The following is a 22,690-nucleotide window of genomic DNA, read 5'->3' as shown; positions in this document are numbered from 1 at the left end:
GCCGCGTCGCTCCGCGCCCTCCTCCTCCTCCTCCTCCTCCTCCTCTCCTCCTCCTCCCTCCTCTCCTCCTCCTCCTCCCCCTCGGTCCTCCCGTGTGTGTTTACAAGTGTTTGAACGAGTGCCAGAAACGAGGAAAGAAGGAGGATAAAGCCCAGGAAGGAGGGATGGTGGATAATTCCAGCAGTAGTAAGGCGCAAATGGTGAGTCGCTGCGCTGCTTTTGTCGGCGTCTCTTTTCCTTTCCGTTCGCAGCGGTCGCAGCGCGCTGAGTAACCCGGGGAGAGACGCACTTTTGGCCGCCTTGAATTTCACGGAAAAGAGTTGTAGAGCCGTAGGCCAACGTTACCCTCTCCAAAAGAGACCACAGGGCGGGGGGGCAAACTTTAAGACGCATTTCCACCTTATGGTAGGTCGCGTTTCTCTCTGTTACGTTATTACCACATTGTAGGGAAATAAGTAGGTTTATTTAGGAGGACAGTAAAAAAAAAAAAAAAAAAAAAAAAAGACCTCGATGGGCTATCTTTAATCGTTTGCATGGTTTAATCATTTTAAATCTCATTTTCCACCCGTTTTTCAGGATGTGTCAGCGAAGTGGCTAAATGCGGAAAAGGCATTTTTTTAACATGTGATTTTTCGTATTTTTATGAGTGGAAATGGATATATTGTTTATGTTCAAGCGAGATTTTTATTTGATATCTAACACTTTGGAAATTGCAGCTGCGTGAGTTAGTATTCAGCCCCTGTTGTAATAAATGTGATTCTGTTTGAGAAATTAACGCATTAGTGGGTTACCACTGTTTTTTCTTCTGCATTTAGTTGATTTGTTATCTTTATAATATGCTGTTTGGTTCCAAAAGTCTTAAAAGTATTAGTTTGCGTTGTATTACTACTTTTTTTTTGCAAAAGGTATGTTAGTTGTTTTTTTTTTTTGCATTGATTCAGCTTAAACTACTGTCGTGACATATTTAGCTTCTGCTTTAATGTCTTTTTTTTTTGCTTTTGCCAGAGTTCAGCTCACACTACACTACAACACTAATGTCAATAAATAACTATTTCATTAATCGTTTGATTAATTATATTTTAAAGTTCAGTTTCTGTTTGTTTCAGTTGCATGTTACTTGTTTAGGGTTAATTTCAGTGTTTGTAAACGATGACGGGACAATTCCTCTTTCATCTGTGTTTTGACGTTTCAGAGTAAATAATCATAACATGAAATCTGCATTTGGAGGCTTGCTGAAGGATGATAAATATGTATGTTACAAAGGCCACTCGAGTCATATATATATATGATGTTGTATATTTTAAACCCGGTGACGCTCAGCTCTGGTTTAAACATTGACTTCAGTAAATTAGTTCAGAGAGTTACAGCAAACAAAGTTTTGGTTGCTGCTCCAACCTGAGGAGCACCATGTGGTCAAGTTTTGAGCACTTTGTGTGTGAGGGTTAGTTGGAATCCGAAGTCTGTGTTTCCACTGTGTTGTGGATATGAAGTTAGTTTTCAGTATATTTGAGTTCATCCGTGACTTCCTCTCCTCTTCCTCCTCCTCCTCCTCCTCCCTCTCTTCCTCCTCCCACAGCCCAGCATGTCTCAGGAGCCCGGCGTGGCCTTCCCTCAAAGCACCTCCACTGGGGGAATGAAGCTGGAGGCCGTCATGGAGCAGCTCCAACGCCAGCAGCAGGCCCGACTGGAAATGGAGCGCAAGGAGAGGAAGCTACGAGAGGCCCACATCATGTACGCCCAGCAGGTCGCTGCCCAACAGGCCATCCTGGCGGCCGCCCGCGCCTCTGGGGCCAGCTTTATGGGCAAGGGCTTGGCCGGGGGCATCCCCGGCGGCGGAGGGCTTCCCCCGCGGGTCTCCAATCAGAGCAGCGTCGACTCGGAGAGGGAGGACGACGAAGACAGAGGGCGAGACTCGGGCGACGAGGACGACGACGCCGAGATGATGGAGGGAGACGAGGGGAGCGACGAGGACGAGGGCAGCGCCAGCGGCCTGGAGTTCCTCCGCAAGCAGACCCTGGCCCTGCAGCAGAGCGCCTCCCGCATCCCGCCGCGTCCGTTTGGCAGCTACGCCGCGTCGGTCCCACAGAGGACCGCCTTGCCGCCTATCAGGGTGAAGCAGGAGCCGGACGAGGGCCTGTCTCCCGCGGGGCCGAACTCCGCTACCTCTCCGAACGGACAAGCTGACTGGAGCTTCGACGATCACTTCAGACAGGTGAGTGTCATCGCTGCGCGGCGCCTGACAGAAACGGCTACTGAAAATGGTGCTGCACTTTCCTTCCACTGAGCAAGTGCAGCCTGATGCTGAATGAAGCCCCCCCCCTGCTGTGAAGTCCTGCTTAAATCTTTCCTGTTGCATAAACGGCGAGGCACTTCAAATCACTGCTCAGGGCTGACCGCCGATTGGCTTTTGTGGCAAAAGAAAAATCCTCCTAAGTGAGTCCTGGCAGTGAGCCAGGCTGAGGTGCACTGTGTGCACGCTCACGACTTCTCTCACTCACATTTTCTATATGTGTGTGTGTGTGTTTCTCGTGCTCCGTCCCTCTTGGCACTCTCGCTCAGGCTCTGGTTTTGGCTCCGGTCCAGGTAAGCGGAGTCACCGCCGCTCGCAGCTTGTGAGAGTCTGTGGGTGGCTGCTGGCCGGGTCAGCACGTGGACTCTTTTTCTTTTGGGGAGTGGGTGGAAAAGGTTGGGCGCAGTACACAGTAGCAACCTGTCACACCACGCGCTCACCGCCACCCCCCCCCCCCCCCCCCCCCCCCCACCATCACCCCCCTCCGACGCACACACACACACCCAAGAGTTTTTCGGCTTCTTGCCAAGTCTACTTTCCCTTGAAGGTAAATATTGCCTCACCACCACGTTGCAGAGCGCTGGAATGCCAACTGGGAACCAAGCCGAGCTACATGCGGTTTAGCATCATAGCTCAGGGATGGAGCACGTCAAGAGAGCGATCAGCGGCGGCGGCCGCCTGCAGGGCGATTATAAAAAGCCCTCGCCGCTCAGGACTGGGCAGTGTCAGAGGACATATCTGTGCTTGATCAGTGGGCTGAGGGTGCCGGACTATCATGTGTCTGGATTTTATTACTGGCTATTTAAAGGCAGATGTCTTTGAATGGCGCTTCCCTAGAGCAGATTTCCAAATTTAGCTATGGAGCATGGACATTTGGGAATGACACACAGGAGCGCCACGTTACAGAGGAGCTGACGAGAGACAATCGAGTCAGTGTGGTGGAAGCAAAGGCAAATAGTCGTTGTCTTTCTATCTACTAGATACTGTACTGTATATCACTCATCGATACCTGCTGGAGATGATTAGCTCAACTGGATGTGAGCGTTGAATGAGATTGCTGTTTGGACTGTGCATTGTTTGCAGAGGTGACACAGTGTGCCGAGTGTAGTATTATCCCGGCTTTTGTCTCTGCGTTGTCAGAGCAGAAGATCATGGTAGCAAAGTTGTAGCTGACCAGCGGCCTATCGGTGGCCTGGTGTCTTTTATTAGGAGGGGCGGGCCGAGCCAGGGGGTTGGGGGAGGCATTATAGAACGAGAATTGGTCTGGCCTTTTTTTTGTTTCCTCTCTTTTATCTTTCCTGTCATTATGTCAGCTCTGCAGTATTTAATGACGGCTCATCTCTTCAGGCAGTTTCAGGTTGCACTGCTGTAGGGGGATGGGGGAAGTTGTGTGTGTGTGTGTGTGTGTGTGTGTGTGTGTGTGTGTGTGTGTGTGTGTGTGTGTGTGTGTGTTGTTTTTGATGTCATTGTCTTCAAGAGGCCAGCGATGAGCCTAGCAGATGCCGCAAATGCCGACCCTGTGCCATAATGCGGGAGAGCACGTTTATTATGTTTTAAAAGCAGTGACACAAGAGAGATGAGCTGGCTCGCTAAAGAGGCATTTGTATGGAAGACCATTTACATTAACATTTACATTTTGTGGAACCATTCACTTCGGATGGAGGCTTTTATCCTGAGCATTCTGAGCGAGAGCCATGAGCACAGTGACAGAAGGAACATTATGTAGATATAGTTTGGGCTTTTAGTCCGATCCTGAGACCAACGATTCGCTTAAATAAAGTTGATGAGTTTAACAATTCACAACTTCATTGGACGAATAATATATAAAATTGAGCTTGCGTTACTGTTGTGAATATCTTGCTTTAGCCACATACAAGACTGCAGAAATATAAATGATCATGCTGCTTTGTCCCTGCGCTCATTTACAGGTAGGCAGACCCACTGAACCTACTAAGAACAGAGCTACAAATATCTGCTTGTGCTTACTTGTGTAAATAGCACCCTTTCCTGTGGCGCTTTCACAATAATAACGGCCCGTCAGTGTGTCGTAGCGGTGTGTGAAAAACGAATGAATTTGCCGTTAGGATTTTCGCTGCTGTGTTTTACCACAGAAATGCATCGTCGTGTTGTGCAGCAGTGGTTCCCAGCCTGGGCTTTGAGGAGGGCTGCCAGAGAGAACAGGGGGTCCCGAGGCTTTGCGACACAATTAGATGGACACATGTTAGAGGAAACCATCATAAGACACTACAAATAACCTCTGAGAGAATGGGTGAAAAGTGGAGATTGTATTTATTTGGAAGCCGCCTGCTTCTCTATGTTGGTTGGAGTGGTTTTGTCCATCAGCGTTTGGCTTTACCGTAATGTTTCGGTGAATTAAAGATTGAAGAGGAGGCACCGTGTGAGGCCGACGGCGAAAAAAAAATTAAAATGAACGAAGCCACAGGTGTAATGGCAGGTGTAAAAGGTCAAGGATGACCTTAAATCTGCATGTGAAGACGCAATGGAAATAAAGGCAGCAGTCATGTTGTGGTTGCGTGTTAAAAACAGAAGGAACTTACAATAGGGTCCACTGAGAGAGCAACAGTGATACAGACCGCAAGGTGGGTAAATGGTGCGACTTCCTCTATCATTTACAAAGAACTCTAGTTTCAATTTTAAACCTCGTTCATATCTGACCACGTAAGTGAAAGCTATACTGGAAAACGTTTTTTCTTTGTTTTTATAGTTTACTCAAGTGCTCAAGAGGATATTTCTCATAATTCAGTACCTCATTGCTTCATCCAGCAGCAGCACTTAAATGTTATTGGATTACTTTGTCTTCTGAGGATTTTTTTTTTTTCTTTTTCTTTTTCCAATGTACATGAATGTTGGATATCCTCCTCAGGTCAGAGGGGTGTGTAAATGGACATGGTAGCCAGTGTTTCTGTGTCAGTGATGTATGCGTGGTGACCTCGGCCCGGTCCTAAACAGCAGAGTAAATAATTGTCAAACAAGGGGATGGACAATGGCGACGCGTGGAGAGAGAGAGAGAGAGAGAGCGAGAGAGCCGGGGCCAGGCAGGCGGCCCGCCTCAGAACGCTGCCCTCCGCCACAGTGGGACTGAGGCAGCATGACCTCTGTAATCTAGCCCCCACCCTTCCTGCTCCAGAAACCCCCCCCCCCCCCTCCTCCTCCTCCTCTCCTTGCCATAATCTGCTAGTGATTAATAGAGTTTTAATCATGCCTGCGGCACACAGATTGCGCCCCAGTAGATGGCTGCAGTCATCGCTTCACTTGGATTAGCTGGATGTTGTAACCGAGGTATGTTGGGTGGTTTGCCACAGGTGGTGTGTGACTCCAGAGACTCGCACGTTACAGGTTTACAAGTGTAGTTCTCATGCCGGCTGCTATTCAGAACGTTTAGTTCCAGATTAATGAGACAAAATGGAGGTGGCAAGCACAGGCTGTCGGCGTATGAAGTGCTGCGATCACAGGGAGAGTGATGACTAAGTGACAAGACAAAGAAACTGGGGCTGCCTGACACTAGGCAAAAGGTGACACGCTATTGTTTTCACCAGGTAGTTCACTTTATTTGATTTAAGAGCAGCTACTCGTCTGGTCTGCCCTCCGGTGCCTGTTGACAATCTTTAAGTTTTAATAAAAACGGAACAAAAAGTCATGGCGATGAAACGTTTTGACTTGCATAACACACGGTGAAGGCTCAAATGTAGAGTCTCTAAAGAAAGAAAGCAGCTGTTTACAACCACTCCAACACTTCACAGCCCTTCGTATCTCCAAAAACTGGAAACTTCTTTTTTTAACTAATAATCTGCCAACATCCTCCACAATCGACCGTCGTCCGTCAAGGTTTGTTTCCTCGGCCATCAGGACTTTCTCTGACTTTGTCTGCTCCTTGTGTGCAAATTTAAATGTCGTTGATGGAAGTTATTTCTTCTACTTGGAAGTATGTTTAGATTTTGTGGAATAAAAATGCATTAATTATGTATTTATGTCAGTTTTATCTTCAGATGTGGCTCAACAGTGGACGTCGTGAGATTTCTTATACTGCTGAAGGATCAAATCTAATTTGTCAACAAAGACGTCAGTTGGAGTTATTTGTTTACTTGAAAATGCTGTAGGTTGATTGCCTACTCTTTGGCAATGTGTATGTTCTGGGAATTTCTCAGAATGGAAAGTAATATATACATACTGTTTGCAATGATCATTCTGTTTTCGTCGTCAAGTGTTTCAATAATGTACTTGCACTGTGCGGTGGCTGCAGACTTGTGCTGTCTTTGCAGTTGCAGTCTGTTTTTTGTCTGTTTTTTTCTCTTGTCAACCACTACTAGGACATTGTGATCTGCGGTTTGGTTTACTTTCAATTGAGGTGAAATTAGTTTGGGTTTTAATCCTGGATTTTATTCGTAGTTTAACCCCACAAAAGGGAAACTCCACACATTTAAAAATCACTGGAATGTCGTTATCGGATGAGCTTGCGGCCAGGGTTTCCTCCATTTCCTGCTGAGAAGCAGCTGAGATTGTCATTAACATGAGACTAGCTGTTCTCCTTCAGCGAACCAACTGCTGCTAACTTGGGAGTTTTCCTTCTGTTTGTTGACCAGTAACCAGACGTAGTAAACTCCTCTTTGAACCTCAGTGGCTGTAGTACTTATTAACAAACAGCCTTGACTGTATGACATTGATATCCACAGCCTCACTTTCCACATAATACAATGAAACATATGAAACAATGGCTTGGGCATAAATGTATTTATTTATTTAAATGATATGATATTGATATTCCAACTCCCAATACCACTCTGGTCGTAAGCAACTGTGAATTTGCCTTTTCAAACAGGAAGGGGAGTGAGTGGTAGAATGTAATGCCATGAGCACCTCCATCTTTAAAAGCAGACATCTGGGTTGATTTTACTTTCTTTTTTTTTTTTTTAAAGAGAGGAGTAATGCCGAGGACAAAACCACACCGCGATCCTAGTGTAGTATGTTCACATTGCAAAGGCCACACACTGCGTTCGCCGTGCGGCTTCACATTGTGCCGCTCCGTCTGCCGATCGTGCGACGATGCTCCCAGGCCTCAGGTATTGTGATTAGATGTAAATCTCGCCACATGTCGGGCGACTGTGGAGCAAACATTGTACGTTTTGCAACCAAGACCCATACTGGGAGCGACATTGCGGAGTTATCGAAAACTGCGTTGGAGGAGCGGGACATAGCAGGCAAAGAGCCGGTGACTTGTTGCAGACCTCGGCTCCCACATGAGCAGCGCGGCTTGTATGTTGCATTTCAAGCGTAATCACGCTTGTTGGAGAGAACGAGGCGCATCACCAACTTTTTGAGATGCAGCTCTGCAGCGAGCCACACACGGCGACGGAAACAACAGCTACAACCCGGTGACTGATGTTGTTACCAGATGGAACAGGCCACATGACCTCCATCCTCCAGAATTTCACCGAGCAGTAATCAGCCAGTCGGTGTGGAACACGGCACGTCTTGTTGTCCTACTGGGACTAACACACTCACATTTCACTTCAGTAAAAAGCCTTGAACTTCAATATAAATGCCTAATGTTATTCATTTGCGCATGGAGACTAAATGGATTTTCTTATGTTTGCTTGTGGTGTTATTTTATGTTGAGCTTGCCCGTATGAGCACTAATATACAGATTACATTTTTTTTCAATATTGCAGGGAAAACTATAGATTTTATTTTCAATAAATTGAAACATGAGAATTAAATCAGTTTTCAACTCTTTTACCAATGTAATGACATGTTCCTGCCTGTTATTGGATTATTATAGATATCTTATTGTTCATTTCGAGGCTTTATGTGGGACGATTAATTCTTTTGTGTCAAACTGATTTGTACAGAAAAGTCCGTATTGTAGTTTGAGTCCCGTGAGCCCAGCTCACATGACTTATGCTTTCTTTAAAGCGGTGGGGGCTTGAAGCTTTACCTGTTCCGAGTTTATCCAAATTAGATTTGCATATGGCAAAAGAAAACCAGAATGAGACTCTTTCCAGAACTTCCTGTTGCTTTAAGTTTGCGGGATCTTTTGTTTGTCGGTGAGAGTGAGTTTTGCATCTTTGCATCAGAAACGTGTATATCCATCCCTCATCGCCTCACACCACAGGAGTAAAAAGAAAGGGCCCATTGTGTTTAATTTGGTGGTCTAGTATCACATGAATTTCGGAGACTACAGTAGCAGTGGCGCTTGTCGATGAGCTTTAGTCGATCCAGAAAGGTATTTGCTCATGAGTTAGTAAAATTCCAAACAGCTGAATTCGTCCTCCTGCAGCCTGTGGAGGCCTGTGATGGACCTGAGGAGTTGTTCATTCAAACGTTGGGCGCCAGCAAAATATGCAAAACAAAAGTTGTTTCAGGATTTCGGGCTCAGTGAATCAGAGCAACAAGGGAGCTCATGTGCACAGTCGGGGCAGGAGAGCGGGGCAGTTCCTCGGGTTGAGTGACAGATTCTTTTAACGTCGGGGGAAAAACCACGCCGACAACCAGACGGCCGTGCTACAAGTCTGGTTTCTCGGACCGCCGGGCGTCTGTAGTCACCTGCCACCCTCGAGCCCCTGCTTTCGCCACTCAGGCAAAGAGGCCGGTCTCTCGATGCAGCGCTGTTGCATAATTTAGCTGTCGCCCCGGCAACACATCAGCCAGGAAGTGGGGAGCTGCACGGCTGCAGCGTAGAGATCGATAAGGATTGTGTGTGGGCTTTAAGAGGCTGGAATGTTTGGCCTCATTTTCCGCTCATTTATGATAAATGAGGAGGACATTGTCTTAAGCAGATGGACTCCGGGCTTTAATCCGCCGGTGGAATGTGGAATAGGTGGACCACCGGCACCCAGCTGCTGCAAAACAAGCCGTTTGTGAGAAATACACGAGGCGTCACCGTGACCTGGTGGGGTTCAGGAGGCCTCGCTGCCAACCAGGCCTGAATCTCACTCACTGTTGGGCTGGTGTCTCGTGCCCTAACTGTCAGAGGAGTTTTAAATGGTGTACTTAGCCTTATTCTGATTACTGGACTTCCTGTTATGCTGATGTAATAAGGCTGGAATTACCATCTGACCTCTGTTTGTTCAAACCGCCCTCAAATGGAGGTCAATCAGATGAGAAATAATGAGCAAGGCTGAGGTCTATTAAAACATGTTGTGCATCTGCCCCATGCACAGTACAATGAAACCCCCCGAATCTTGGTTCCTCAATTATGCAATGAACACTGCCAGGAATGCAGTCAATATCATGATTACATGCAATACAGACAACGGGGGGGACCAGTCTCCTGGACGTCCACCTGGACCACAGACTTGACCTACAGCTCGGAGCGGAGGGCTGCAGCCTCTGGAGAAGATTGTTAAATAAACTTGTGAGACTAGTGGACAACAGCTCGCATCCCCCGCCGACCCAGCGGTCAGACGGCAGAGCACGCTCAGTCGGGAGGCTCATTCAGCTCTGCTGTTATAAGTACCTCCCCAGGAAGTCATTGCTGTCCACCACAATAACAATATGTAATGACTCCCCACTGAGCAGGCCTGAGCAGACTCTACCTGAGAGCGTTTGTCCAGAGTCCACATTTAATCTGGTTTTATCTTCATGAGATGTCCTCATACAACCATAATGCAGACTTGCGTTTATTACAGGTTCAACCAAAAAAAATACATCATCATGGCAAAGTACAAATATAAACAAAAATTGTTGACGCATTAAAAAAAATAAAAAATATAGATTTATTCATCCTGAAGGAAACTTGCATATTTTAGCTGTTTTTACAATAGTTAAAATACATTTTTAGAAATTGCTTATTTACGGATAAATCAACAATTTCATTTGGAAATAAGGCAAATACATTTAGTTAAACAGCAGCTTGTATTTTTATTTGGATACTAAATATTACATACTGTATATAGACTATTGAAGTTGAAACACACAGAGAATGTCCTGAACAAAATAATAATGTGTGTGTGTGTCTGTGTGTGTGTGTGGTTAGAAACTGCTACTCTTATGAAGTATTGTATTATAATGTTTGTGATTTTGCATTTTAATAAAAAAAAATGTTAAGAATACAATTTGCTTGTCCCTGGATGTATTTTTATTGCTGGTATCCACAGGATATCCTTTCCTCTGGAACTCCCCCAGCTGTTAATTGTTTGTGTCTTTAAACAGTCTTGTTGTTAATTGTTTGTGTCTTTAAACAAACTTGTTGTTAATTGTTTGTGTCTTTAAACAGACTTGTTGTTAATTGTTTGTGTCTTTAAGCATGGATCTCTTCTTCTTCTTCTTCTTCTTCTTCGTCTTCTATCTCTGACTCAAGCCACAACCTGAAACAAATTTTTAAGTAGTGAGTCTGTTTTACACACGTAATTCTAGTCATTGCATTCTCACCTGTCATCTGTTGGTTTCATAAAGACACGGATGACTCAGGCTTTTTTAACTATCCTTCAAGAATTTCCCCCGGGCATTGATAAACTATTCTATTCTGAACTCTGCACTCTGCCTGATATAGGCCAAATCAAGTCAGATTTACTCAAAAGTACTCTTTAGCCATGCTTAATGTATTTTATGACACAAACCATCAGTAAATGTTTGAAGTAGGCATTTGTTTTGGACAATATTTGATGTAACAGTGTTGAAATGAACAACATTATCTGACACATTTGCTTATGTCATACTCTATACACGTCTCTGTGAACTTTCAATAGTTTTGATATCTTTTACAGTAAAAATATAACACCTGAAGCACATTCACCCCCCCATCCCCCCAAAAAGAGAGTAATATCTATTGATCTTTTTTTTACAAGAATTGAAGAGCAACAACAAGTAAACAGTAAGATTGTATATCATGCTGTTTATTCTGCGAAAATGTGTTTCATTACAAATGGTAAAATTCTGAAAATGTACCTTTTGAATTAGTGCTTCCAATTTTTAAACTCCTAAAATGACCAATTTCCTTAATCCAGATGATCCAGTATTTTCAAGAGCTTCCAGGTTGTGTTTATTATTTACACATAGGTTTACCTGTGTTTGTGTATAGCTGGATATAGCAACTCAACTTGCAAAGCTGAGAGTCTCGAGTCCTTTTTAGAAGTATTTGAAGTCTTCGGCATTCATGAAATGGCCCTAAAATGACTTGCGGGGGATTATTTCTTTAACACGCAAACTACATTTTTGGATTAGTGTGCAAAGTGTAATCGCGCCGGCACAGAACAAGCTTCATTTTGTGCTGACCCCTTAACAGCTAAGTGCTGAAGATCCACCCCCCCCCCCCCCCCCCCCTTCCCAGAAATAGAGGTATTGAATTTAGTAGGGAGATGAATGGGGAAGAAGAGGGGGAGGAGATGCTGTGGCTGTGGAAGAGGGGTTAGTGGTCTGGCTCTGCACACTACACTGCCCCACCCATAGGAAACATTCCAGACGGAATTAAAGAGTTAACTCTTCAAACAGTGAACATTCCCACTGAGGGCTCCCAACAAGAGACGGGGAGTTTGATGGGGGGTGGGTGGATACGTGTCCTTGTTGTAGTCGTCCTCCTGATTGGTGATCTTTCAATTCATTTCATTCGGTGTCGCAGGGGCTGTAAAAGAAAAAAGCCAACAGGCCTGAATGGGGAGGAGCTGGATGGGAGGACCCGCTGGTGTGTGCAGAGACAGTTTTTTTTTTATATGTCTGACTCCCAAAGGGCACATCTGCTGCTGGCAGGCAGAAGGAGGCGTTTTCTTTGTGGGTGCAGTCCCCTGGACATCGGAGCCAGTCTTCTTGTGATGACTCTGCCTCGCACGCCTCCGGAGCGCCTCCGCAAACCTGTCCGGTGTAACAAAACATTTTCATTGGTCGCAGTCGCACCTGTGCGTCTGGGACTTTGTTGGTCTGCAGGACAAGTTGTTGCCGGAAGTGGGCTATTCATTAAACATGCAATAATGTCCAGTGTTGGGATGACAATATGACTTTTAATAAATAAACACTCAAATATATGACATCGATGTCTTTTTTTTTTGTAGTGAGAGTTGTACCTCCATAATCCAAATTGTCTTTTAGGACCCAGAAATGGCTTCGTTTTAATTTTGTCTCATATCCCTTCTTCTCTTTTCTTCTTCTCTTTCTCTCGTTTCTTTTTCAAAATATTTTTTTTTACTTCTGACTTACCTGCAGGTATGATGTAAGGTTGAAATAATGAAGTGAAATACGATCTGTTGTCTCCAGTCTTGGCGGTGTGGCTCCATCTGATTGGCCAAATATGTTGGAAATGATACACATGGAGGCACGTTGCATGTGAACATAATATATTGCAGTTCAGTCAGTTCTTTGGGATATTTTTATTGTAATAAACACATTTGCGATACATCACACAACCCTGGTTTAGAAAGCTTTTCTGGATTCTTGAAGATCTTGATTGTCATCAGCTGGCACAAATACGGTAATTGACTGGGTTAGGATTTGCCAACAAAAATAGATTTCAATTTTAGATTTTGGTCATTTTGTGTGAATTATAGTTTTACAATGTGAGAAGAGAGTCGAGTGTTAATTTCCTTACAAATGAATATTAACAGTGAACCGATAGAAGTAATTCTCTAATTGTGTCGTTTGCATGGTAAATTGTTTAGTGTGTACTATAATTAAATGTAAAACTCACCAGTAACACTCGCTACAAGGTTTGTGTTTGTTTCATAAATTAACACTACATATCTGATGACGTTTTCCTACAAAAGAGGACATGGTTTATACAAATAGAGTTTCCATTAGTAATTTAGGTGAAAGCCTTCATTTACAACATGTATTTGGAGCTTCTTGGTAAAACAAAAGACTGCAGTCATCGAGCTTTACAGTCTCCATATTGTTATCTTAAATCGGCCAACTCCCATTATGCTGAGCTAAATGGGCGAGACATCTTACAACATGCAGCATGTTTGCTTAAAACGTCTGTTTAATTTGTTATTATTTAATTTAAGTCAAGATTTGCACAATTTTGTGAACTTTAAGTAGTTACGTTGCCTGTTCAGGTCGTTCCTGTACTTTAACTGGCAAATGTTTTACAACGCAAACAAACATGTGGCTCACTCAACCCTTCTATTTCATCAGGTTTTGCCAAATATACATAAGAACCGTCATGGAAGGGTTTCCCAGAATGATCGCTCTTCAGTCATAGTAATGGAAAACGTGTTGTACAGGATTGTAGGAGTCAAAACGCTTGGAAAATAACGGGCAACAATGCAAATCTTTAGAAACGTGAGACTTTGTTGATCTTCCCCTGTATTGTTGAGTTAATATTTCCTACAAGTCGTTAAATGAATTGGAGGAAAGGGAAGTTTGGGGGTGAAAAAAGGGGATACATAATGCTTGGCTTGTTGTGCCTTCATACCGTTGGCCAGTTACGCTGAATAGGTGTGATTGTTGGGTTGTCGGTTTCAGGAGGTTACAGATAATAGGCCATGCAGTCACACTATCTGAAGTTGGAAAGCTGTGGACTGGGGGAGGGGATTTCTGATACTATTGGAGTCAACCAGACATGCAACTCAGGCAGTGTGAAGGATCGCTCCTGCAGCGTCATGTAAATAACATCTAGAACCATCACATGTGTGTGCGTTGATAGCCATGAAGCCCCCCCCCCCCCCCATCCATTTAATCGAAATGAAGGACAAAAAGTTGTCACACATAAACGCCGGCCAGTTGGAGTTGTCGCACCTTTTTCCCCAAATTGACCCTGGAGGATTGACTTTCTTGCCTCTAATGGAAACCGAGCTACTGATGTCTGTTGTAATTTGATCAGTTTGTAGTGAAACCACAAGCCCCCACCCCACCACCACCACCATCACACACTATTGCTGCTCGCATTCGTCCTTTACAGCCACTCCCACTGAACATATCTCAACACCTGCTCTTTAATGATGGCAAACAGAGAGCGGGGAAAAGCCGAATGAAACAAAGACATCCACCAACGCCTTTGGCAGCTGCAAGGAAGCGGAGAGCCAAGGTCATATGACACTATTGAGCAAAGTCTCCTTGAGTTTTATATAGACTGACGGCATATAGTGATATATACAGTGCTACTGAACATCAACTCTGTGTGTTTCAGTGACCCTTGGCACAGTACGTGAGGTCCTGTTATCCTTCTGATGTGTGTGAGCTCAACTCTGCTTTGCCTGTTTACAAACACACATGGCTTGAGTCTCTTGTTATGACCTTACCAGTTTAACACACACCTGCAAGTGTGACTATTTTCTCAGACCACTTAAAAAAAAGAAGAAAAAAAAATGTAATGCGAGTCCTTGACATCTGAGAATTGCATCAGGTTTGTTGGTTTTGGGTTTTTGGTGGCCTCATGTTTGCATCAATGTTTTTTTAAAGGGAACCTACAATTCAGTCACGGAGGTCAGATGCAAAATAATTTGGAAAAAGTCCGTAACTGGCTGTTACTTTCCCACAGCTTGAACAGGCCCTAAAGCGTTTTACACTGTTAATCACATTCACCCATTCACACACACATTCACTCACCAGTGCCATGCAAGGTGCTCAGTCCATCCACTGGGAGCAGTTTGGCGTCTGGCTCAAGGACACTTCGACATGTGGACATGGGGAGATGGATAGTCAAACTTGCAACCTTGCGATTGAGAGTCGACCGCTCTACCAACCAAGCCGGAGCTGCCTGCCATGTATACTCATGAGAACAATTACTTCACTGGAATTTCTATTCTGTATTGTATGGAATGTATTTTTCTTACAATAATGTATGGGACGTACTAAAACATTATTGTTGCATGATTTTTCCTTGATCAGTGTTTAAACTATACCAAACATAACTCGCCACACATCACCTGACTGTCTTTTATAGGCTTTCGGCTGCTCCCCACAGTAGATCACTTCATCGGCATTTTTGATTTTCACGTCCCAATTTTTATGTCCAGTTCGTTTCTTGCACAACCTGAGTTGTTGGGCCTTTGCTCAGGGACTCACGGTCAATAGGATTCAAATCAGCAATCTTCTGCTTCAAGCTTGTTTTCCTAACCACGAGGCAGCCACTTCCCTAAATGTTATTTTGCAGGTAACGCTTGCAATTTGTCAATGTGTTTTTTAATCTCTTTGAAATGTATTGAAACCACATGTCTTTGAGTTCTTCTGTTGATACAGGGCAGTGAGGAATGCAAACGAACCCCTTTCCCCCCTCGAGAAGTCCAAACAGAAGTGAAAATGAAGTAAAGGTTCATGTACATATTCTTGGGCTAATTTACATGAGGGTATTTAATGGCTTATTGAATTGCAGCTTTGGTATGGATTGGCTTTTATATTGCTGTTATTGATCAGCCGAGCTTACCCCATTCAAAGACTTTACAAGACAGCAGGTCTTTCGGAGGAGAAGAAAAACCCAACAAAAAAACCCCCACTGCGATGGTAAAAGAAATGGAGAGCAGCATTACATCTATGAAGCTGTCCGTGTCACGGTCACGACATCCTCCACACGACAGACGGAATAAAAAAGCAGAGAAGATGCAGCCTCTGTGCGTCTTGGCCTGGCGTTTTGCACCTTGTAGAAAGGGCTGCTCGAGCGAGGTGAAGGGTGAGAGTGGGCTATTGTTAGTGGCTTTCTTAGCTCGTCCTCTGCTGCGGCTCAGGCTGAGCTCCAGGCTAGTGTCGAGGCCCCGCAAGGTGCTAACTGGGCCACTGTGTCAAGGCACTTGGGTAAACACAGCAGCTGACTGGGGACCTGGCACAAAGCCACACCGAGGAGAAGGAGCTGAAAGAGCTCCAGGAAGCTTTCCTTTCACTATAGCCAGTCTGCTTTTCTGCCCGTGTTGCACCGCCTGCCAAAAAATCTCGTGCCGTTTATAGTAGCATGCAGCCAAGTTGTTTGTCTGCCAAGTCTTTAAACGCAGGGTGAGTGTAATTGTGCGCTTGTAAGAGGGAGGAAGGAAAAAAAAAACAAAAAAAAAACCCCTTGGCTGCTACCCAGGAAACGGCACATTACACTAAAAGCAATGTGTTCACGGCTCGGCTTTCCAGCATTTACATTCTGCATTCAGTCTTGTAAGGCTGCTCGCTTCCTCAAACACAGAAGTCACAAGAAGCCAAGAGTGAGCGGAGTGTCTGGTCAAAAGCCAGAAGCTCAGCATTAGATAAACCTTTAATGCCGCCCTGGCGCACGGGCCGGTTCATCGAAGAGAATATAGGTTTTTCTCTCGAGCAAAGTCCTGTTTGTTATAGTGACTCATTGACACAGGTCATTGGACAGACGAAGTATGTTCAAGATTATGGAAGGGTGGTCGTTTTATTCATGGGCTAACATTTCTTTTACAGACGTAGGTTTTTGGAGCCAAATGGCTTATCAGCTCTCCTAAATATCGTTGTCACCAGCCACATGCAAGACTCAATACAAAAATCAAAGAAATTGCACTTCTTTCATCTGATTTTCAGTGACTGATAAAGCCTTGTTTGCAAATACCTGACACAGAAAACTGCTATTATGTATTGATTTTACCTTTTCAGACAAAACAAAGTGCATGTATAACATAGGCTACGAACATATATTCACTAGCAAATTGTAGGTTGAATTTAATCTATTGTTCTGGACAACAATGGCTTTTTGCCTCACAAATCCTCCACGCAGGTCAAATTTCTGCATTTTTTTCCATGCGGGGTTACGTTTCCTTTTATTGTGAGTGCTGCACACATAAAGTGTTTTAAACATCACTTTAAGGCCATTTTGTTGTGGGTGGAATCGATACTTAAAATTTTGAGATAGTTTTTTAATCTCTTGTCACGCTAAATGAACAGCCACGGATCTAGAAAAGCAGACTTTTAAAAACAACAGGATTATTGCAGCTTTATTGTCTTTTTTTTTTATCCAATAATGCTCATTTTCATCAAATGTTGGAGATCAAATGTTGGAAGATCCATATCTGTGAAAAATGTCCTGGGTTGTGACTCGTTTTGACCAATGTGTACATTTTTTCCAATGTATGTGTGTATACAATATGGAAACAATTAAACCAGTGGGCCAATTGTATATGTAAAAATATGTGTTCATCAATCGGGCTGATTTTTAAGATTTTCATTTTTATATGTTAAGTGTGAAAAGGAAAAGAAAATGGTCTGAAGAGACGTCGGCATCATACACACCTCTGGATTCCAAGTTTGTCTCTGAAACGCTTGTATTGAATCATTAAGAGTTGTGGTGGCAGAACGCCTGCATCAGACTGTGACCTGGTTAATAGAGAGTCACTCAGTGAATAGAACTATGGACCACGTCTGCGTCCGTCGATAATTTCAAAAGCCACGTTGGTAAATGATTAAAGAGTGGCACAGAAAACTGAATTATTAACAGAGGGGGGGGCTACAATAAATGTAGGTTATGATTGGAGCTGAATGCAGAAGCTTCGCAAAATATCGCTCCGTTGTTCGCCCTGCTTCACGCCGTGTCGTGTGGATCTCAATTAATCCAGGGCATAAATAGACGCTGAATGAATGCACTCATTTCAGCATCCAGGTGTGGATCTTTAGCAGCCATTGACTGTAGTTTCCTACATTAGAAATTTAAATTAACATGCAACAGATCGCAGGGCTTTTTTCGCAGCGAGATCAGCATATTAATGTGGCCCATGGTTCAATAATGTTTTGTGGCAGATTTGGGATGCCCCAACCCCCAATGGAGTCAGTCTTGATTAGCCAGCCATCTGGTCAAACAAAGACATCTCATGTTTTCCTGCCCTAAATAAATGTGATTAGAAAACCTGGAGAAGCCGCAGGGTCTCGGTGCAAGCCGATCGGATCAGTCGATTTGAAAGGAAGTGGCCGAAACACAACATTTGACACGATTGTGACATGTTCTGAGGCATTTTCACCGGTTCTTAAACGCACTACTTTTCACGGGTGAACCTGCGTCTAAAAACTCAATCACAACACTGAACATCTTGCATTGCCCATTAATCCTCTTTTGTGCATAATGGAAACATGCGCGGCATTAAATTTAAGTGAGCTAAGTGATTGCAAACCATGTACTGTTCAAACATTTGCTAACCTGTACATCTGTCATTGGAAATGCTGTATGTCTTTACATCCATGTATCGCACCAGTCTCAGTGGACGTTTTTGCCTCTGTTGTGTCACGTCCAGTACAGTCTGTTTGTTCTGTTATCTATATCATATTCCCTGCTGCGGCAACAATCCAATTTCCCCATGAGAATCATTACAGTTTTATCTAATCTGATCATATATGCGCAGCACTTCTTTCTATCTATCATGTCTGTTTATGGACTGACTGAAAAGCAGCATTGGCGTCTCATAAAATGAGCGTTGAATTGGTCGTCCTCCATACTCGGCAATTTAAATATTTAGCTTGTTGTTAAAGTGGGAATTTGCCTGCCAAATTCAATTTGTCTTCAAGTTCCTTTAAAGAGAAACATTGTGTCCAGAGGTTGGGTAAGCCATATACATGATTATTCAAACACTGATTAATCACAGTGAAAAATATCAACCATCATGGACATATGAAACCCTTGAAGTTGTCATTAGTTACGTTAAGCGCACAGTGAACATTAGCTCTGGCCATTATTACTATCATATGATGTTTGTACATAATAATTAGCTTTGTGGTCACACACAAGTGCAGTATCGAGTTACAAAAATTATCTTCTGTTTCTTCAAGGAACCCGATGTCTAAGTGACATCCGTGCGGCCTCAATGTGGCGAAGGGTGTGTTCTGGATCAGTATCCGATCCCGCTGGATGTCTCTTCAAAACCCCCGTTGGTGGAAACGGTTATCTGAAGCCTGAGCTGCTGTTTGAGTGTCGAGGAGATACCGAAGGGAGCGGGAAATTCAACCTAACATTTCCTTTAGATGCATGATTAGGAAAGGCCCTCCAGTGCAGGGTGGCTCATCAGATATCGGACACCTTTTACAGGAAGAGAAAAGGGGGAAATCTGATCTTAAAATACTCCAATAACTAATCAGATTTGACAGTGGTTTCGTTCTGATACAAACATAAATGTACAATTCGCCCCTGGACGAGAAAGAGAAAACTGCATGCGCACTGTATATTAATTCATAGGGTCTGAAAGCAGTCAAAATGTGCAAATGGCGGAGGTAATGCTGCACAGTATGGCAGCAATTTCAACCAGCGAGCTTTAGAACTGCCTCCTAATAGTTGCATAATGACAGCAGCAACCGTCACCCCTCCCTAAAAGTTTGTTTTTCTTTGACCTTTTTTCGGGGTGTTTCTTTCTGGGGTCCACTGGAGATGCAGCGTATTGTCAGCCTCTGGAGATGAGCTCCAGATGTGTGACGGGGCAGCAGCATCCCGGCGTGGGGGTCCCCAGGGGGTTACTGGCCTGTCAGAGGTGGAATGCCCAGGCACACTTAACGCTAGCTGAGAGGAAACAGATACCTCGGACTCTGAGTGGAGGAATTGCTCTCTATCGATTAGGCTCCAGAAAAGCTGTGAATTGTGCTTATGGTTTGAACATTTGATACTGCAGAATCAGAGACACAGTCATAACACCAACTTGTGTGATAGAGAATCCTCCTCTGGCAGCCTTATAATCCCCCGTCCCCACCGTTTGACAAAGAAGTCATTTTCTTATCTGACTGCAGGCGTTTTGACCTTTGACTTTTTATATGTAATTAACTGTGATGTGTCCTGATATCCGCCCACTTTTTTTTTTTTTTTTTGGTTTATAGTGAATGTATCAGGTTCCTGACCCTGTCTGTATAATGAGAATGTATATAAGGGCCTATCAGGTCTGTGTGATGTCTCCAGCTGCCATTAGCATGGGGGTGAAGTAGATGCCTGCTCTTTGAAAGATGTGAGATATGCAAGGTATTTTTAGCAGAAGCTTTTAACCTAGAAGAAATGGCTAATGGCTACTTTGACCTGAATGCAGCAGCTCAAAGCGATGTTGATTATAAGGGGCTGATTATAATGCAGTTTGTATAGTTTTATTGTGCAGACTTTGGTATTGACGCACTGTGCCAGCAGGGATTTTTTTTGCCTCTGTGAAATCGGTGTATAAGGGACAACTTCATCTCTACCACCACACAGTCCGCAGAGCAAAACGAATGGCTCCAAATTGAGTTATCCGTGAGTGGGCACCAAGGGAGGCCCCCTGTGCAAGTCTGTGCGTGGTTGAGCTTTTGGAGGTCTTCAGAAACACTTACGGTAAGGGGTTAACTTATGGAGTACTGTATGTAGTGGCACAGATGTGATTCACTAAAATGTTTGCTCTCCCTGTGAAAGGGTCTTTGAACCAATGAGTGTGAACTTCTGGCCACACCACCCTATAAACGTTGCATTTGTGTGAGGCAGCGAAAGGGGCCAGCTAGTGTATTGGGGGATGGGGCCTCTGCCTGTGGAATGTGGTGTCTTGGTGAAAGGGCTGGAGCTGAACAAATGCACTCAGTTTATTTGGCAAACCAGACTTGCTGGTTACCAGCAGATATGTTTACCCAGGAACTAAATATGCAGATCCTCTTTCTTTTGAGCTCTTTTTTTAGTTACAGCAAGGCCCCTTTCTTTCGCTCTCTATGGTAGCAAAATTGGATAATGGCACCCAAAAAAAAAAATGTAGCTCCGTGGACTTGTTTTCTTTTTGTGCATTGGTCTACCTGTATGTTTGCCTATTTGTGTTTTTCAATCCCTGTCCTTTTTTCCCCTTCTGTGTCTCTTTTTCAGCTTTGTAATTGGAGTGATTAATGGAGGGAGGGGTGGTCTTGCCTTTAGGCCTGTTTTTCAGTGGCCTATTTAGAGGCGCAGCACCACTGAAGCCAGGGCAGGTAACGACACGTTCTGCCCCTGGACGTTTAGCCCCTTGTCCCCGCCACTTTGTCTGCTCCCCCCCTCCTCCCCCAAAAAGCCAGAAATCTCTTTTGGCTCCAAACATGACTGGACAGTGAGAGGCAGGCGAGCCCCCCGGGGTCCTGTTTTCCACCGCTGGCTCTGCTCTCATGTGATATGTGACCTTTTTTATGCTCCATAATAATTCCTAATGAGAGCACAGAATCGGTAGTGGGACCCGGCTGTAAGTAGAAACTCTACCATATGTCCACGAGTGGCAGTGAGATTTACATCCCTCTTGTTGCACATGAGATCACGATTAGCCAGAGCCTTTGTTGGCGGTAGCGTATGGCCAGCTCACCCCGAGATCCTTTACAGTAGTTAGCAGATAAAGGACGCCAGCCGTTCAGCCCCATCTACCCCCACCATGCCCCTCACCCTTCACCCCCTTCCTCATGTAAAGAGCCATCTATAAATGATTCCCGGAGTCCCGCAGAGGGATCGGGGCCCCAATTATTTGATTTGGATTAGCGATTGCCGCCCCCCCACTTAGCTCGTTTTTACAGCCATGCTGAGAGGAAGCAGATTCGCTTTCTCTTAGTCCGCCAAAGCAACTTCGCAGATGGATTTTAACAGAAGGCAGTACAGGTTTTGTTCCACCACAGATGTAGCAACAGGCCTGTATTTGTAATCCACCTCGACAACTAAACCTTTTCACTGCACAGTTAGTGTGCATCTTCTTAGGCCTGTGATTATATATTGCTTAACATTTTTACACTGGGCAGAACGACTACAGGTTTGATTGTAAAATAGTTAAATTACTGATTGGTGCCATTGCCATTTTCTTAATTTTGAGAATTAAAAACAGTAATTCATCTTGGGGTCTTGAAATCTAATTGTTGATTCTGTTTCGCTTTGTTAAAAGTTAAGTTTTGCATGTTCCTGTTGCATGACTGAAACAGGATGGTCTAGAGAATTCTTTGTGGTTGTAAAGATAAAGTATGACATCTGGTCATCGTTTAAATTTTTACACAAAATTTGCATTTTCTTTCTATGTGGTATGCAGCACAACCTGAAAGAAAATTTCTGCAAAACGAGCTCCATAAATATTTCAACAAAAAATGATGCTTTTTTGCGTTTCAAATCTGAAATTTTTCATGTACTTCAGTTTTCACTTGGTTTTAGCATCTATTTGTTATACTCTCATTTGTTACACAGATCTATCAGTATTAAAGTCAAAACTATCACGTTCCTAAGATCTTGATGACTTGCAGTCCTCCTGGTAATGAAACAAACACCAGTCAACTGGTCGGTAAAGAGTAACAATCAAAATTTTGCAGAATGTATTTATCATCAATTTATTCCCAAACATTTCTGAATTCTTTACTTCTAGCAAAATCAATGGGATCATAACTAATAAGGACATTGTCATTTGAGCTTCATTTTCTTTTCAGAACAGGCAGGATTACAATGTGTCGGGGTAAATGATATCGAACTGGTCGTAGTGTTTGTTAGCCGCGCCAGCAGCAGCAGGTTCATCTCCAATTGCTTGATTTGAGTGTGGTTGGTACATCGGTACTGTGGATTGCTCATGTGCAAGTTTTTTGGTTTTTTTGTTCTATTTTTCTGACACAGACTAC

General features: G+C 43.9%; 1 protein-coding gene across 1 annotated transcript in view; it reads left to right on the top strand.

The window, feature by feature from the left end:
• Nucleotides 1-137: 137 nt before the first annotated feature.
• The window catches only part of LOC308137784 (AT-rich interactive domain-containing protein 3B), a gene marked incomplete at its 3' end in the record, with an annotated part of 57,748 nt that continues 35,195 nt past the window's right edge, over nucleotides 138-22,690 (top strand). The window contains exons 1-2 of the mRNA XM_080506625.1: nucleotides 138-200; nucleotides 1,577-2,212. Coding sequence (XP_080362751.1) covers nucleotides 165-200; nucleotides 1,577-2,212 — 672 coding nt within the window. The 5' untranslated portion in view covers nucleotides 138-164. The remainder of the gene's footprint in view (nucleotides 201-1,576; nucleotides 2,213-22,690) is intronic.

Source organism: Blennius ocellaris (genome assembly GCF_963422515.1).
Source record: "Blennius ocellaris genome assembly, chromosome: 1".
Taxonomy (NCBI): Eukaryota; Metazoa; Chordata; class Actinopteri; order Blenniiformes; family Blenniidae; genus Blennius; species Blennius ocellaris.
The sequence above is the reverse complement of the archived record's forward strand: the minus strand, read 5'-3'. Positions and strand labels throughout refer to the sequence as shown.